Source organism: Castanea sativa, chromosome 9 (genome assembly GCF_040712315.1).
Source record: "Castanea sativa cultivar Marrone di Chiusa Pesio chromosome 9, ASM4071231v1".
In the NCBI taxonomy this organism is placed as follows: Eukaryota; Viridiplantae; Streptophyta; class Magnoliopsida; order Fagales; family Fagaceae; genus Castanea; species Castanea sativa.
Window position 1 is genome coordinate 3,344,507 of NC_134021.1, and position 18,575 is coordinate 3,363,081.

At 35.1% G+C, this 18,575-nt stretch overlaps 2 protein-coding genes across 4 annotated transcripts; one reads left to right on the top strand and one right to left on the bottom strand.

Annotated features, from left to right (window-relative positions):
• Window positions 1–303: 303 nt before the first annotated feature.
• LOC142610145 (large ribosomal subunit protein uL4) lies at window positions 304–3,085 on the top strand. Its single transcript, XM_075781872.1, has 2 exons — window positions 304–1,486; window positions 2,757–3,085. Exons 1-2 carry the CDS (start codon window positions 374–376, stop codon window positions 2,868–2,870), a joined length of 1,227 nt encoding a protein of 408 aa, XP_075637987.1. The 5' UTR covers window positions 304–373; the 3' UTR covers window positions 2,871–3,085.
• A 3,073-nt stretch (window positions 3,086–6,158) lies between these two features.
• On the bottom strand, window positions 6,159–13,040 carry LOC142611074 (fluoride export protein 1-like). 3 transcript variants are annotated; one of them, XM_075783100.1, is made up of 9 exons: window positions 13,023–13,040; window positions 12,696–12,919; window positions 11,921–12,001; window positions 9,995–10,460; window positions 9,422–9,499; window positions 8,663–8,761; window positions 7,500–7,692; window positions 6,890–7,314; window positions 6,159–6,771 (listed from the first exon to the last, which is right to left on the bottom strand). In XM_075783100.1, the coding sequence occupies exons 4-9, from the start codon at window positions 10,403–10,405 to the stop codon at window positions 6,553–6,555; spliced, it is 1,425 nt and encodes a 474-aa protein (XP_075639215.1). In that variant the 5' UTR covers window positions 10,406–10,460; window positions 11,921–12,001; window positions 12,696–12,919; window positions 13,023–13,040; the 3' UTR covers window positions 6,159–6,552. The 3 variants fall into 3 exon arrangements, with proteins under 3 accessions (XP_075639215.1, XP_075639217.1, XP_075639216.1); XM_075783102.1 differs by lacking the exon at window positions 13,023–13,040 and having other exon boundaries at window positions 6,890–7,224; window positions 12,696–13,006; XM_075783101.1 differs by lacking the exons at window positions 11,921–12,001; window positions 13,023–13,040 and having other exon boundaries at window positions 12,696–13,006.
• Window positions 13,041–18,575: the final 5,535 nt, after the last annotated feature.

The following is an 18,575-nucleotide window of genomic DNA, read 5'->3' on the forward strand; positions in this document are numbered from 1 at the left end:
TTGAAAATAGACACGTGTCATGACCGCAATGAATCTAATGTCATAGGACACTGGATAGAAGCCATACCCTTATTTCAAATACTCGAAAAATATCCTATTCTTTAATATATATCCAGTAGTAATAAAAATATTCTATATATATACCAAAAAAAAAAAAACGAAAATAAATAGGCGTTAATTTTACAAGTTCAATCCAAGAAACCAAAGAAAACAATCAAGCCCAACCCAAAACCTTAAAACCAGGCCCAGGATTAACCCAAACCCACAGCATTTCCACCTATAAAAACCCACTCAAACCTTTCTCCTCATTCTTTAACACATAAACCCTAGTCCCCTCTCTCTCTCTTTCGCAATCCCCATTTCCCTTTCACCAATGGCCGCCGCAGTAGCTGCTGTGCGCCCCCTTGTCACAGTCCAATCCCTCGAAGGTGACATGGCCACCGACACCATCACCACCGTGGCTTTGCCCGATGTCATGAAAGCCTCCATCAGACCCGACATCGTCAACTTCGTCCACGCCCAGATCTCCAACAACAAGCGCCAGCCCTACGCCGTGTCCAAGAAGGCCGGACACCAGACCTCCGCCGAGTCCTGGGGTACCGGACGCGCCGTTTCCCGTATCCCCCGTGTCCCCGGCGGTGGTACTCACCGTGCCGGTCAGGGAGCTTTCGGGAACATGTGCCGCGGTGGTCGCATGTTCGCTCCTACCAAGATCTGGCGCCGTTGGCATAGGAGGGTTAACGTGAACCAGAAGCGATACGCCATCGTTTCGGCCATTGCTGCTTCTGCCATCCCATCTCTCGTTCAAGCTCGCGGCCACAGAATCGAGTCCGTTCCCGAGTTCCCACTCGTTATCAGTGACTCGGCTGAGAGCTTGGAGAAGACCTCTGCGGCTCTCAAGGCTTTGAAGCAGATCGGTGCTGCCCCCGACGCCGATAAGGCGAAGGAGAGCCATTCGATCCGTCCTGGTAAAGGTAAGATGAGGAACCGCCGCTACATTAACAGGAAGGGTCCTCTTCTTGTGTATGGTTCCGAAGGCGCGAAGCTCGTGAAGGCTTTCAGGAACATTCCCGGGATTGATATTGTGAATGTGGAGAGGTTGAATCTTTTGAAGCTTGCTCCTGGTGGCCACCTTGGGAGGTTTGTGATTTGGACCAAGTCGGCTTTCGAGAAGCTCGATTCCATCTATGGGTCGTTCGATAAGGCCTCTGAGAAGAAGAAGGGGTATGTTCTGCCTAGAGCTAAGATGGTGAATGCTGATTTGGCTAGGATTATCAACTCTGATGAGGTGCAGAGCGTTGTGAAGCCAATCAAGAAGGAAGTGAAGAGAGCTCCATTGAAGAAGAACCCACTCAAGAACCTGAATGCGATGTTGAAGCTCAACCCGTATGCTAAGACCGCGAGGAGGATGTCACTTTTGGCTGAGGCTGATCGTGTTAAGGCCAAGAAGGAGAAGCTCGAGAAGAAGCGGTCGCCAATTACTAAGGTATATTTTTATATCACTTTTGCTTTCAGTATGGAGTATATTATTTTGTTAATGTATATGTATGCTTGTTATTGTAGGATTAATAATGATGTGAAATGAAATGGGTATTGCTAATACTATGTAATCATAATTGTCTATGTGTGTTCTCATAGGTTATGTTTGTGTTTCTTATATTAATGAAATGGGTATTGCTAATATAATGTAAATGAGGTTTATTGTCTACGTTGTGTTTGTATGTGTATGCTATTTGGTAATGAATGTGTTTCACCATTCATTAAGGTACATATCGATGTCACTTATTACCTTTTTATAAATTGTGATTTTGAGATTATTTTGTTATTAATGATGTAAAAATGTGAGTATATTATGGAAATGGGGTTGATGGACAAACATTTTGAATTGTGATTTTCTAAGTTGTGTTTGTATGTGTGCGCTTTTAAGTAATGTATGTCTTTCTTAAAATAGTTGTACATAACCCAGGTAGTCCAATTAAAGGGTTTTAAGTTTTATATTATGCAATGGATGCACTGTTTCTTGAGTTGGCATAGATGATTCACGTGTCTTCAAATTTTGATGTTTCCCTTAGGTAATACTTGTTTGTATAAATTAGTTACATTTCAAATATGAAAATTTGTCTTCTATAGGTTCGTTTTATTTATTGTGGTTTAGGGAGTGGTGTTTTTCTTCTCGTTTTTCCTCCATCTTTCTAGCTGTTTTTTAAAGTTATGATAATTTAGGTATAGGAACAATAACTTCGTAAATTTGAGCTCAAATTTCCAATGCCATTTGAGTTTATTTATCAATTGTGTTAAGATGTTTTGACATTGCATTTCTCAAGTGTTGTTGAAGTGTTCTCATTTCTAAGCCTTGTGTTGGCAGTTATTTCTTAATTAAGTTCCATATTATATACTAATATTTTGCAATTCCTGCTGTTATGATCAATCTTGACTCTCTGTATTTTAACTCATTCGTTTTGTTGCCTTTTTCAATTGTTCAGCCTATTTGTATGTCTGTAACTTCCATTTTCTTTGTATTGAGCCTGTTATGTAGCTTTTGTTTTTGTTATTGCTCTTTTATTTAGCCTACTCTCTACAGGGCATATTTTTGTTCTACTATTTGTTGTCTACTGATATCAGCCCAACCTTTTGTCTAGCTGCTATCTTATTGACGAGTGACAGGTTTTCAATTGTAATCTGTATTCTTGATATTTTGCATGATATTTTAGCAGTTACTGACTATTAAGTTACCTTGTTTCCTTTGGAATGTTCAGGAGGAGGCTTCTGCCATCAAGACTGCCGGAAAAGCTTGGTACCAGACTATGATCTCCGATAGTGATTACACAGAGTTTGAGGTTTTCACCAAGTGGCTTGGAGTTTCCCAGTGATTTACTATTCTGTTTGTGTTTGTTTATCTAGAGTTTTTATAATTTTTTTTTTACAGTTTTGAGACATGATAGTTACTAGGTGGGAGGAAATGGGTGGAATAAGATATTACCTAAATATGTTTTTTTACCTCCCACTTATTACTGTCCATTTCTGCCAAGGACGAAGAGCTTTTGTTTTTGCAACTGAAATTAAAAATTTTAGGTTTTGCTTGCAATAGACCTAACTAATTTTGCGCTATGCAATACTACTATATTTTGTTTTATGATTCATTTTTCTCTAATTGATATTTCCCTCTAAAAAAAATTGCTTAGTAAAGTTGCGTTCATGTTTATCTCAGCCAGCATGATTATGTTCCCCCATATTTTCTTTCAGTTGGAATGATTAAAATTTTTTTTTGTCATTTTCTGGTAGATTGCAGTGGCTTCGATTGGTTTAGTGGGAAATTTTGATTTTTAATCAGAATTTTTTATCTGAATTTAATCTGTGAGTTATTGGATTCTGATCATTTATTTGGATATAGATTCACTTCGTTCACTCTTATTGTGAAGATACTTCCCCTTCGATATGATTAAATGAATTATGGGATATTTAGGCCATAGATGCTTGTCAAATTTTTGAATAATTCTACAATGTTTACATTAGTAATTTGTTTGTCATATGGGGGAACTATACGAGTTGTCTTGTGATGTTAAAGTAAATATCAAAATGATATATTTTCACGTCTCTAGAAATTGTCCATTGCAGTAAAAGGATTGCACCTCATGAGAAGTTTGTAGATAAAAAATTGGTAGAAAATGCATATGATCAGTTAGTCTGTTTAGAAGATGGAAAAATAAAATAGATACTCCAAAATAAGGCAATTCAAACCAGCCTCTTGGCGTGGTGTGGGTCCCGCCTCTTTGTGAGGTACCCGGCATATATGCCGGGTACAGGATATACAAAATATACAAAATCCTTGGTGCGGGTTGAGTTTGGTCTTTATCTTTTGGATGGAAAGGTGTACAGAAAAAGAAGGGAACTAGTAGAGAAGGATCGATTAGTTAGTTTTTAAAGTGTGTTTCAGTAGTCAGATTTAAAAAAATAAATAGTTAAAACAAAAACAAAAACAAAACAAAAACAAAAAAAACAAAACAAAATGACCGCTAGATAATTGAATTTTAATACAAGAAACCAAAGATAAAACCAATATCTTCTTTAGCTCCAATACTCAACCTGATCTTCAAACAAGTATACAACAGATTTCGGGGGTACCCTCAATCAGACAGTATGAAAGCTATCTGGGTTTACCTGCTTTTGTGGGTTGAGCAAAGAAGCAAAGCTTTATATATTTGGGAGCATGTGTGGGAAAAATTACAAGGGTGAAAGGAGAAAATACTTTCTTAGGCAGGCAGAGAGGTCCTTATTAAATCTGTGATTCAAGCAATTCCAACTTATTCCACGAGTTGCTTCAAACTCCCCAAGGAGTTGATTAAGGATAACGAAGTCATGATTCGCATGTTTTGGCGGGACTACAGCAGCAATTCTAGGCAGATTCACTGGGTGAAGTGGGAACGATTGTGTAAATCCAAAGAGGATGGAGGTATGGGTTTCAAGGAGATTGAGAAGTACAATGAAGATTTGTTGGCTAAGCAAGTGTGGTGTATGATGAACAATCCGGATTCTCTGTGCTATAAAGTTTTTGAGGCTAGATTTTTACCAAATTATTCTAGAGGCAAATGACCCAAAAGCTAGCTCTCCTATGCATAGAAAAGCATTCTAAGTGCTAGAGAGGTGGTGAAGAAAGGGATGTGGCGTATGATGAACAATCCAGATTCTATGTGCTATAAAGTTTTTAAGGCTAGATTTTTTCCAATTCTAGAGGGAAATGACCCGAAAGCTAGCTCCTATACTTAGAAAAGCATTCTAAGTGCTAGAGAGGTGGTGAAGAAAGGGATGGTTTGGCGCATTGGTGATGGTAACTCTGTGAGTATTAGAGAAGATAAATGGCTACCGGATTAATTTTCTAGAAAGGTCACCTCTCCCCTTCCTTCCATTCCCCCTAATTCCAAGGTTAGTTGCCTCATCAACACAAGCACATGTGAATGGAAGTTTGACATGACTGAACAGGTGTTCTTGCCACAAGAAGCTGAAATTTTTTTGAGCATTTCGTTGAGTATCAAATTACCTCCTGACCGATTGATTTGGTCCAAAACTCCTTCCGGAAAGTTTACTACCAAAAGCACTTATAGATTGTTGGCTTGTAATGCTTCGGCCAATAATCCTAGTAGCTCAAATTTGAGTCCCCAAAAGTCTTTTTGGAGAGGTCTTTGAAAGCTACGTGTCCCAAACAAAGTTAAGCATTTTGCCTAGAGAGCTTGTAAATTGTAATGAGGCTCTACCCACAATGGTCAACCTTGCTCGGCAACAGGTGGGGACTATTGATAAGTGCAACAACTGCAATTCCCGTCTCAAAGATGTTGGACGAAGTCACTCTAATAACCAAATTGCCACTGAAACACAGTTTTGAACTTTTGGAAACACAAAAAAGTGTTCTTGGCTTTCATCATCCAAACTCAAACTTTTGAGTGATGGAAACAATACTAAAAAACCAAGCCAAACAAATTTTTTTTCTGTGGGTCCCACGATGTTTGGATTATGGGTGATGGAAACTGAGTTATATAACTCAGTTTCCACCCAATCCAAATAGCCAGCTTCCTTCCTCTTTTAATTTCTTATTTTTCATTCCCTCTAAAATGTGTTTCAGTAGTTGGGGTTTTTTTTTTTCAACAAGATGACTGCCTAGATAATTGAGTTTTAAGGCAAGAAATTTGGATCAAAATCAAACCCCTGAACTGTCCTATTGTACTTAAATTTTAAAAATTCAACTTTTTTCTGGTTTTGTTGGACGATACTGTGTGCCATTCATTCATGTGACCCAAAGTGGATCACAAATCAAACCCATACAGACAACCATCTCAAATCACCCCAAGCCACTGACACCCAAATCCATTCAAACAAAACCCATTCAACTTCAATTCATGCTGCCACTAGATAACCCAATTTCTAAATAAAAAAAAGCTTCGTCACAGCGGATTGCTCCTTTTAAAGATTGCGTTAAATGCATTTCGAGCTTGGCCATGGAATGACTGACAAACACTTCTGCAACTTTGGTCAAAGTTCACTACAATTTACCATGACACACATCTCCAGCACAAGGCTCTTTCTTAGAGCAGACAATAAAACTCCGCATAATTCAACCTAAGTGCCTAATACGTTAGAAACTAGAATAGGGAGTTGAAGCTCTGAGCTTGAGGGCAAAATTGGTGCACACCATCCACAACTCTACGCTCAATTCACATTTGTTAATTGTCAAATGTCAATGCCAAGCGCCTTACCTCAATGGGCTGTTCATGATATTTCCAAAGGAGATTCGGGATTAGAGACCACCACTTTACACTGAACTTATAAACAAAATACTCATCTGTTGATAATTCTGTAGTACGTATATGAATTTTTAGGATCCCTCAGCTTTCTAGTCAACTACATGCCAACTTGATATCAAGGCATACATGCTGATTATAACTATCTCCTCAGCATTTTGGTCAACTAAATGTCAACTTGATATCAAGGCATATATGATTTACACAATAAGGCTGCCATCAACATGCTCTACCTCCACCAAAAAAACAAAACAAAAACATATTACCCATACCCCTTTGTCCAAACAGGTACAGAGTATATTAATATCCCCAACCCGAATGAGATGCAAATGGTAATCAAGGCATATGCATATGCCCTCCAAGGGCGTTCACTTTCTCTCATTGCATTGAACTCGGCAATGAAGGTAGAGACAGTACTCAGACAGCCCAAGAATCCAAGTTGTATGCCCAATACCACAGTATCACAAGTTTGGCTATTCACCTGCACCAAATGATTCAAGATTGTGGTCATGTGCTATGCATGTAACAAACGCTCATGGAGACATGTTATTTTTTACATGATTTGGGAAATTCCCAAGATTGAATTTGCCTACACTTACAGCTTTCTTCACAGTAGATAGTGCTGCCATGATGCAAGCTGCAGAAACATTGGCCGCTAGCGTCCCAAATGGCACCCACTTAAACAAACCAGCCCTGCCTAACCCACGTCCATTAAGTCTGGCTAAGAACCACCTGATCCACACACCTGGAGGTCCAACAAAACAAGCCAACCATAGCTGAGCACCACTGCTGCCACTGCTAAACTCCTCCCTCAATAGTGCTCCACATACACCCCATAACAAGCCTAGCATCAAAATCAACACCACCATGACTGCTAAGTGACGCTTGAAGCTGTCCACCCTCCAGTTGCTGCTTGAGCTTGGAGTGCCACTTCCTGTACACGCATTTCGCCTTGTTAGAAGCCACCTGAAACCCTTGGCTGTCTCAATCCCAAAAATAATGGAATAGGCAGCAAGAAACAAGCCTGCATGGAATCATACAGGTTAAAGGACCATCTCACTCTTAAGTGCTAGAGCAGGCTATAGACTGTTGTTAAGTTTTGAATAGACTAAAGTAGGATATACAATTCAAATCTAATATTTCTAATTCTAATGGACCAGATTACCTACACTACTACATCAACATAGTTCTTACAGTACGGATTTTTACCTACAAGAAAACCAAGCACAGCAAGCACCCAGTGGCCATCAACAATAAGATCAAGCATTTTCTGGTTCCAACCACTGAAAGTTGTAAGACTTCCCAAATAACCAGTTGTCAATCCAATTGCTAGGTAGTCTGACACGCTGGATATGTCTGCTTTGAATACAATACCCCACCACCCCATCAAGAAAGAACCAACCTAAAAAATGAAAAAAATAATAATAATAATATTATTATTATTATTTGAAGCAGAATATCTTATATCTTCCAATTAATGCCTTTTGTGACCTTTATACACACATATGAAGGGTTGAAAGCAAGAAACTGCATATAAGAATGTCAGTCCTAGAACACTCTTAAGCCCAACACCAAGCACAACACAAAGTTCCATCACGAAGACTTAACCAAACCAAAGAATCAAGATGAATCTCTAATTTCCCAATCCTAGCTATCCTGTACTGTGACAGACCTTCATAATTTATGCCAGACATAAGTTGTAATTAGTAGCATATAATCATATAAGCGATTCTTCAGAGCTAGGAAAAATGTAGGCTTAAACACTCGCATAGTCTCATCCACTATTGTAACTGAATATGGAGAGTGACTACCACAAAAGTCCCAACTCTAGAAGCAAATGTTGTCCAAAACAATTGTATCTTTGGAGTAAACGTAAAATACCTCTCAAACAATTTTACTTTGCATGACCATAAAGAATTAGCTACAATTGACTATAGTTATCATCAGTGCATGTTCAACATATTTAATTCTTTTATCATAAATTAACTTATCTTGATTCTTTAATTATATCCTCCAAATGCTCATAACTTAATTTGATTTTTAACAAAGTAAACATTGAACTATCACCACACAATAGGGTATGGATTGGTTCAAGAATGAGTGATTCCTCAATCACATCGCCTGCCACTATAATTTTCTCACAAAGCCCAAGCATTTGCATGATATACACATTGAAAAAAGACCAAATCAGTGATTCACAATGATTCTTCCATTGATGGAAATCAAACACTTAAAATCACATTGAAATAAGTCACATCTATATGTCAAATGTAAAATAGTTCAGATGCATTTTTTTTCCAAGTGAATCCATTAAAATGCTTTGAATGTGTGTGCATGCATGGGGGGGGGGGGGGGGGGAGAGAGAGAGAGACCATATTGGAAGGAAGGTCAAGGTACAAAATGTTTTCATTGTTTGTCAAGCCAGCGACTCCGGGACCAAACAGCTTTTGTAGCACATACCTTGTCAAAACCTGCACATTGTGGCATGTTAAATATCATAATATTGCTGAGTGTGCTTACCAAAATGAAATTTACAATCAATCAAATGCAAAAGTGGAAATTCTATCTAATCCAGAGAAGACTGAAATTCCAACCTGCCCAATCACAAAACAACAATTTGTATGTATGATAAATTAAAAATGTTAGTTATTTCCAAATTTTTATGACAAAATGGAGGTAGTATGTCCAAATTATTAAGACACTAATTTGAGCCTCTCCAACTTTTGTCAAAAAACTGTTCAGTTACTTCCAAGAGGTTGGATTGTTCAGCACTCCAGCACTATGATTCACATCTGGTTATGTCAAACATGGATAATTTACAATCATAATTACAATGACACTCTTAGAGAACTCCCTCTTTCTTTTTCTTTTTTCTTTTTTTTGGATATTATATCCTTTGATCTGTATACCTTTAGTTTAAAGAAGTTAGTTTTTAAACATGTATTATCAAGCAATACAAAAATACATTTGCATCAAAATTCTTCCCCAAAAAAACCAAACACCACACACTTGTAAAAAGAAACAAGCACAATGGAATTATAAGTTATGAGCATATTGCATTTTAAAACTTAAAAATAAATAAATAAATTATTAAAAAAAAAAAACTAAACTAAAAGGAGTGTGCATATTACCCCGAGCATCCCAAAAACAGCTAAATGAATGAGGCACAAAGCATAATCCAATAACTTTGGCAACCTTTCCTTATCGTCCTGCATATAGAAACAGGAAACACGCGTGTTACTTGAACAATCAAATCAGAGGGAAACAAGACATGTTTAAAGTAATCATTAAATAATCAACAACTACCAGGTGTGAGTTTGGATAGTGTGTTTGCGCGTTCCCACTGGCGGCTGTGTTTTTTGTGTGGGTCTTGTGCACTGTTCATGTATTTAAAAATTATTTTGCTACAGTGTAATCAATTTTCAATAAGAACAAAACTTATGTACAGTACCTTAGGTGCTGTTTATTAGGTTCCCCTCTTAAGATTCTACCATGTGGCTATTTAACTTAAAAAATACACTTCCATTAATGAGAAAAAAACTACATGGCAGAATTTTAAGAGAGGAACGTAAAGAACAATATCTAAGTATTATACTTAAGTCTTGCTCTTTCAGCAATAAGCGGTATCCAAACAAACCCCAAAAAAGTTCAAGAATTTCATTTAACAAAGATAAAGAAATGAGAAATTGTTGATGAAAGCTCACTTGCTTTTTGTCTTTAGAGCACACAATTGTATCTATGGAAAGGGGAGATATGATTTCCTTAGGCAATGGTGTCACTACGGAGATCGTAGTCATTGTTGGTGGATCACGAGACCAATACCTATTAAGGTGCAACAGAGTATCCCCAGAAGTGGGAGCTGATACTCCATTCTCTAATGCATGATCAACAGAAAAGCGGTGGCTGCTACTCTCACTGTGCCTGTTGCTATGAAGAGCCCGATCCCCGATATCTCCTGCCTCTGAGACAATCTCACTTTCAATGTCATCATCAATATGAACATGTGCAGCTGCTGACAAACTTATAGAACGCCTTCTTAATGAAGAATTGGCACTGCTTGTGCAACTAAATGATCCACTTCGTCTGGGTTCAAAGTCAGCAGTCCCAATATCCATGACTTCCCACCAGAACCTCAAGGCTTGATTACTCTTGGAATAACTTCAATAGTCACTGAAATAAATTAGGATGTTCATTCAGAGGCCAAATCTATATGAATATAATAATAATAATAATCCAACTACTGCTGACAATGATGATAATGTTAGTACTTTTACTTCCTGCAAACAATTCTCAACTACTACACTTTTGAAAAAACTAATTATGTGCACATAGGCACGAGTGATGACACCCATTCCAATTTATTTTAATTAAAGGTCAATCTTGAGAAATATAAACTCATTAATATGTGTTGGCATCTAAGTTCTTTGAGTCATGACATCATAGAGATAAAGACACAAAGGTAATAACCTATGATAGTCCAAACATTTCAATTTTGATTGGTATTAGTACATCTTCTCCCTCAAACAACCACTCAGACAAAAAACAAAATACTTTACCTATAAGATCATGGACTTAATGAATGATGTCTTTGATTTTATTTAAAACAATTCGGAACATCAATATTGTTTGCTCCATCTCCAAGATTGCCATAATGTAAGACATAAAATCTTCTAGCATGGTCATAATTAAATTTTTTTCGTTTCCGAACCCATTAAATTAAAATATTTATTAAAAAAAAAAACTCTCACATTATAGGCAAATAAAAGTTATAAGTTTCTACATTGCTAGGGAGAACTTGAGATTCTCATTTAAAAGCACTGAAACATGATTAGAAAAACATCTTAACCATAAAATAAATGACAGTTCACTCAACTTTCTAAGTAGTACTTCCACCTTAGATCTGAAATTCACCAAGAACAAAGAATAATTTTATTTTCTACGTGCAATTGTTTCTCTAAAAAAAAAAAAAAAACTAGGGAACATAAAAACAACATGGCATTCCTATCACCTGACACATAGCATATGCACTAGTGGATTTGTTAGAACTTACCCCTTTTTCTATCAGCTTCACAACAAAAGGGATGGTTAGGCCAAATGGGTTGTCATAATTTTATAAATTTAAGAAAGAGGGCAAAGGTGAATATTATAGCAATAAAATCTGATTCCACTAGTTTTGAAAATCCTTGCTCTAGATCTAATGACACACATTCCAAGTGAAATGGAATAAGCAGATCCCATCTCCATGCCCAATTAATAAATTTTTTAGGAAAAAAATCAAAACTGTTAACCAGAAATTTTATCATATTTTCAAAGCCCCTAGTAATTGGATGTAAAATATGTTTGGGTAGCTAAGCTAGGCAGAGGAATAGCATTGACTTTCATGTTCAAAACACAACCTACGCTAGATCTCATGTAACAAAAAGTCAAACATTAAAACTTGTATGAAAAGATATTAAATTATTGATACTTGTCAAGTTCAGATAATCATGACATGAGCGAGAGATAAAGACAAAAAACCAAGCTTAATTTAGCATTCACTCATGGACCCAATTTAATCAATGTGGTGCACAGAGTATAACTGTATAACACCTGTTTTTCTCTCTTTCACACTAGCGATAGACTTATCTCACCTATTAGATCAGCAGATTGCAAGATCAAATCTGATGCATATAACTTGTACGTTTCCACCAATTTGAAAAACTAGAATGAACCTGTCACATGGGTTTTCATGATGTCAGAAATTTCATGGCAAATTGGGGTTGAACAAAACTAGTGTCACAACAAAAATTCTTAACAATTTCACAAAAAGCAATTTGTCTACCAACTCACACTTGGGCCTATCACAAATCTACAATCTTTTTTAAGATGACCCATGTGGTAGGTAAAATTGGGTGTCGTTATGAAATCGTTGTGACTTTAGCTTTATTTAAATTATTAAACTCTATGACCCAGAAAAATTAATTGATAGTTCGAACAACAAGCAGAATCTTCAGGAGTCATATTTTTAATGGCAATCCAATCATATAACTAAAGTTGCCAAGAGCTAAAAGATATGTCCTCCACTAACAGAACATGCAAAATGAAAAAAGCAAAATACAAAACAGACCCCACTCAAATACTATAGGGAAAAATTTCCTTAGAATTTTCTAATCCATGAAACAACAATCTGAAGTGAACCTTTTTCTGATTAGCTCATGCATGAACATTGAACAAATAAAGAACATGAAAAGTGAACCCAAAAAAAAAAAAAGAAGAAGTAAAAACTACAACAGAAAAGCTATTATTTTTACTGTTCATTATAATAATATTAAATTGAAATATATCGCGTGGTTCAAAATACACTTGGACAAATAAATAAATAATGGATGCATGTATAATGAGAGCGAGAGAGAGAGAGAGAGATACCAAACAACTTGTAAGAAGGCCAAGTCAAAATCGAACAGAGCGCCGGAACAGTTTTTTGAGAGTTCTCATTCAACAGGGCAATGGGTCAACGTACGTATGTGAGAGGATCGATGAAAGAGAAGCGAATTCTTATTTGAATCTGCGAGCAAATGAAAAAGAAAAATAGAATCGCAATGGTTCTCTGCTCTGAGTGAGTGAGTTCTTGTTGCTTGTTTCTTGTTTTCCTGAAAGACCAAAAGGGTTTCGGCTATAACAAAACAGGAACGAGAGAAGAAGAATGGTGCAGCAAAGCGACAGAGAGAGAGAGAGAGAGAGAGTTGGACGTACCAGTGTAAATTTATAGACACCGCACGTTCCGCGAACCTTTTTTTTTCTTTTTTAAGGATATAAATCCATTGGTCCAGGCTGTGGCGTATAACATTAGTTTTACGCCGCCCAACATTATTTTTGCTGTACTTATATTATCACTTATAACTGTATAAGTGGCATGGTTAACCATCCGACTAAAGAGAAATGATATGTTCATAATATTTTTACAATATTTTTACAATAAATTTTAAGTGGCAAGATATTACTGGTTGTTATTGTTGGGACAAAAAAATAATATTAGTATTAGGTTCAAATTTGAACCAATAACAACTAACCACCTATGATTTATTGTAAAAATATTGTGAACGTAGCATCTCGCTCCAACTAAAATTAACTGCTGTTTAAAATTATTGAAATAGTTACTGACTCAATTATTTATAACACTATTTAAGGCGGCTCTCAGATTTTTTTTTGTTTAAGTAAACAAAAAAAAAATAAAATAATAATACACCTTTCATTCTCATTAAAATATTATTTACAAAATATGATTATTTCCTCACTTATTCATAAACAAATTTTAAGTTTAAACTTTTCTCTTTATTAATTTTTTAAGTTGTTGAAAATATTAAAATTTTAATTAATGTAAATTATTAAATTTTAAATAAACAAGAGTATTTTAATGAAACAGTGGACAAAGTGACATGTTCTACAGACGGTATAATTGCTCCAAAAGCTGAACGAATTATAAATTATAAATAAGAAAAAAGCTCACCGCCACACAGCTGCTTCCTCAGACTTCTGAAAGCTCCCTCCTCCATCCTTTGCTGTGCGTGGGGCTTGTAAACGTACCGGAGCCGCCGTGAGCTACGACCAAAGGTTTGTTTTTCATGATTTGCCCTTTTCCCCATCAAGCTCAGGTCTCCACCACGTCGCCGGCCCGCCATTTGCTTGAATGAACCCAGTGTCCCAGCCCACTCTTCTTCTTCTTCTTCTTCTCCGTTTTGCATCCACTGGTGAGTGGGACTTGTCTTTTGTTCTTTTATTTTCTACTGTCTTGACTGTTGAGTGTCTTGGTGTCATCTAGAGTGTAGTCCTATCCTCTTTTATTGGTTTCAAATCTCAACTTTTCTGAGCCCATCACGTGATTAACTTTGGAAATGACCAAAGAAAGTTAAAAAAAAAAATTAAAAAAAAAACCAAAAGCAAGTGCCAGTTAGAGGTATTATTTTTATTTTCCTCATTGTACGATGGTTTATAATAACTTTATATTAATATTAATTTATTTTTTCTAAAAATTATGTTGATAAAATTTTTACAATCCTACACTAATATATTGATATTAGATATTTCAATAAAGTAAAAAAGTAATTTTAATTCTGAATTTATATTAAAACTAATAATAATTAGATACTTATGATTTATTGTGAAAATATTGTGAACATTGCATTTCTTTTATTATTATAGTTTTAAGATTTATATACTAATTAAAATATGGGTAAATTACTTAGTTGGTCTTTATCCTTTACATCAAATATTAATTTGGCCCTTAACTTTTTAATTGTGTTAATTTGGTCTTTGTCATTATTTTTTAGATGAAAAAATATGACGTACTATCATTATAATATATATCATCATTTGGTCTCTATCATTATTATATATATATATATATATATATATATATATATATATATATATATAAAATCGAATTCTCTGAAACTCTTATAATTTTCTATATCATCATTATAATTTATAAAAAAATTTAATTTTTTAAATTAAATAGTGAAAGAGTCCTAACAGGAGTCTTTTATATATATATATATAGTCCTAACAGGAATCCCCTTTGATTTTCCTTCTGGGCGTGACAAAATCTTTGAAAACCCTAAAGCAGCCTCCTCTGGCCGTCTCCACTAAGAGAGAAAATCCTATATTTTATGTTGTTTTAGATTATATAACCTTAAGCTTTAAATTACGGAGACGTATGTTAGGTTGTTTCACATTAGAAGCAGTTTATTGCATTTGTTGTACAAGTTTTCAATTCCTTTTGTGTGGATATTTTTTCACAGCTGTGGAGTAAGGTCTATGCACTATATGATATCTTATGTTTTCTCTTATGGTGTCATGCTTCTTTGTTTATTAATTAGAGATTATGTTGGAAGCCTATATTATTTGCACCTTCAAAGTGTTCGACAATGTTTGAACCAAATTTTTCATCAATTAGGAAGAATTGGATAAAAAGAAACTTAGAAAAGCTTTCCATCCATTCGCAATAACGACTATATATATATATATAATATATATTTAATTTGTAGGTTCTGAATTTTTTGATTTTTAATTTTATTGTTTTTTGAAAGTTTAACCATCTGAATTTTTGGATTCAATTTTTTGTAATATCTGAAACTGTTTGGCAAATTTTAACTGTTATAACTATGGATTATTCTCTTGAAGGTAACCTATATTTTAACTCTTATATTTCTCTATTTGGTAGTCAAATTTCTGATTTTTTTTTTCTTTTCGGAAGTTTTAACATCAAAATTTTTTAGTTATTTTTTTGCAATATCTAAATTTGTTAGCTAAATTTTTTGTAATCCATTACATGTTCAAGCAATGACTTATTCAAAAAGATAAAAACAATTTACACAATAATATAGTTTCATAATCAATTTAAAATTTTATAAAATTATTTTAATCTATTATAAATAAGTAAGTTCCTGTGCGTCGCACGGTTTTCCCACTAGTAATAAATAAATAAATTCCTACCCTTGGTTACCAAATGTGCAGCCACATCAGATTTTATTTGTTTTTTAATTCTTAAAAAAAAAAAAACATAAAATTTATGTTCCCACGGAGTCATAATCTTTCATAAAAACTTTCAAAATTTTCTAAAAACCCAGCCCAAGAACACACTGGATTAAAGGTTGCGTAGGGAAAGAAATATATGAACCAATATGACAACGACGACAAAGAGGAAAAGAATCCAGAGTAAAGGAGAGCCTTTGGTGATGTGGTTGATTGTCGTTTTGATGAACTGATCGTCTTTTAGAGAAGCGGTTCCGGCGTAGAGGTTGATGGGGGGAGAATTAGGAAGATTGAGAGGAGAGCGATAGACGATGGGACGGTGAAACTTCCTCCTTTGATCAAGAGGAACTGAGCGGCATCAGCACCGTAGTGGCGAGAGTTCTCGTGACATGTAGCGTGCTAGACAGCAAGGAATTCGGTGACAAGAGTGGTGGGGTCTGGGATTCGACGGTGGTTGCTGCGGAGCTTGATGGAGATGATGATGATGATGATGCCGCAGCAGATGGATCAATCGATGACAGATATGTTGACAATAAGCCCTCTCTTCTATTTTACTCAGGATTCTACTCCTAGTACGAGACCCTCCTCCACTACTAGCTAAGCTTGCCGACACTGAGGCATATAATGCAGCCGCATAAACCCGCCGATTGCTAGAGAGAGAAAAACCATCTGCAACGCATTCAGCTAGAAGCTTCGCCTGAGTGAGAGAACGAGCCATCTGATAATATTTTTTGATCCAACGGCTATTATCAACTTCTTGGAAAGCTGTTTTAAATCTGACTGTGCGAACATTTTTTTTTAAATTTTTTTATAAATCTGATGTGTCACAGTTGACCGTTGCGTGGTAAAAAAAAAAAAAAAAAAAAAAGGAAAACTACATCTTTAGTTCCTAGCCTTTACACCATATTTCAATATGATCCTTAACTTTTTAATTATATTAATTTGATCCTTAACCTTTTAATGTCGTGTCAATTTAGTCTTTGCCATTATATATTAGATGAAAATTGTTTACATAGCAAATAGCCAAAATAAAATTTTAGTTTATTATCACATCAACAAAAGCTAATTTTTTATTTTGGCCATTATACATGCCATTAATTTTCATCCAAAAGATAACTGTAAAGATTAAATTGACACGGTAAAGAAAGATTAGGGACTAAATTGACACAATTAAAAGGTTAAGAATCAAATTGAAATATGGTGTATAAGATAGGGACCAAATACGTAGTTTACCCAAAAAAAAATTATTATTTCGTTTGACACATCAATTTTTTCATCAGTAGAGACCAAATAGACATGACACTAAAAAATGAATGACTAAATTAACACAATTAAAAAGTTAGGGATCAAATTGACGTTTGAGGTGAAAGATAGGAACCAACTGAGTAATTTACCCTCCGCATGTTGCTCTCCTCTGTTGCACTGCCTCTTCTGGTTTGTTGATTGAATGAAAGTTCTCCTTTCAACAAAAAAAGAAAAAAAAGGGTAACCTTAAAATATTAACAACTTTTGTGCTTTCACTTTCACATTTATTATATTTTTTAGGATTATCTAAAATGTGAATTTTATTGGTAAACAATTATAAATAAATATTTTTTTAATTTTTAAAAAAATAATTATTTTATATAATAGTAACACTTCTTTAAATTAAAACTTTTATGCTATATGCGTGTGTATTCATATATATGTTTTTTTAGGAACCCCAAAATACCCTGAAACAGTACACCGAAATAGGCTGGTACCAAAATATTTCATTCCACTAGACAAACCAAAATGGAATTAATACCATTCACTTTTGATTAGATTCCTAAGTGGTAGGGTTCAACCCATAAATGAATCTAATTGTAGTTCTTAGAGGATTGTAGTTCTTATAACTTCTTAATTAGTTCCAGGAGTATTACTTGAAATGTGTAAGTTCCAGGAGTATAAGTTCTAGTTGCAGGGATTTTGTGAATTTAGGCATCTGATGCAGGACAAAAGCTGACTTCTTAAAAAGTGATGAACAATTGTAGACATAGTTTTTTTAGCCTTCTCATGCTAGATGACTGGACATGCTAATTGCAGGTGAAGTTGATGTGGGCTGATCTTCAGGTGAAGTTGATGCCAGTGTACTATACATGAATCTCTCAGTGACTTTATTAGGCATTGATATTAAGTGGTTTCTTCCATTTGTGTTGATTATGTATGATGGTTGGTTCAAAGTTTACTATATTATATATTTATATCCTCATTGTTTTTTTTTTTTACTGGTTCGTTATATATATATTATAAATAAATAGTTCCTGGTTTTTCTAAGTATTTAATACCAGTTAATTTTTTTTTCCGCAGCCTAAGTATATCTGCAAGTCATGCAAAGGAAGGCGAGTTGTATTAGGAACGAAGTCAGTCAAGCACTTAGTAGTGGAGTCAAGCATTTTATGATTTTTTTTTTTTTTCCTTATAGGTGCTTGACTCTCCTCCTTTGCCATTTTGCCATTTTCAAACTCACCATGCTCTTCCTTGTATGCAAAACCAAGACAGCGTAATGCACCAGTAGACATCTCCTGAAGGGCATCTACGATGAGTTTCCTTGTATTCTGATCCAGAGGTAAAACAGAACCATCAAGCAACTGAATCCTAGTGCTCCTCTCTAATACATTTTCTACAGCACCCTGCAATAGTTGAGTACTTCAAATTAGAATTTTATGTCATTGTACAATTTTCAAAGAGAATAACAAAGTTTTGAGAAAATTTGCAATTTTATGTCATTGTATAATTTTATGTCATTGTAATAGT

Bases quoted from the DNA above. Each gene is read 5' to 3' on its own strand.
- LOC142610145 (XM_075781872.1), top strand. From the start codon at position 374: ATGGCCGCCGCAGTAGCTGCTGTGCGCCCCCTTGTCACAGTCCAATCC. The intron at 1,487-2,756 runs GTATATTTTTAT...TGGAATGTTCAG, and splicing joins AGCGGTCGCCAATTACTAAG to GAGGAGGCTTCTGCCATCAA.
- LOC142611074 (XM_075783100.1), bottom strand. From the start codon at position 10,405: ATGGATATTGGGACTGCTGACTTTGAACCCAGACGAAGTGGATCATTT. The intron at 7,693-8,662 runs GTCTCTCTCTCT...TTCATTTTTTAG, and splicing joins TTGACCTTCCTTCCAATATG to GTTGGTTCTTTCTTGATGGG. The intron at 7,315-7,499 runs GTAAAAATCCGT...GATTCCATGCAG, and splicing joins TGTGCTTGGTTTTCTTGTAG to GCTTGTTTCTTGCTGCCTAT.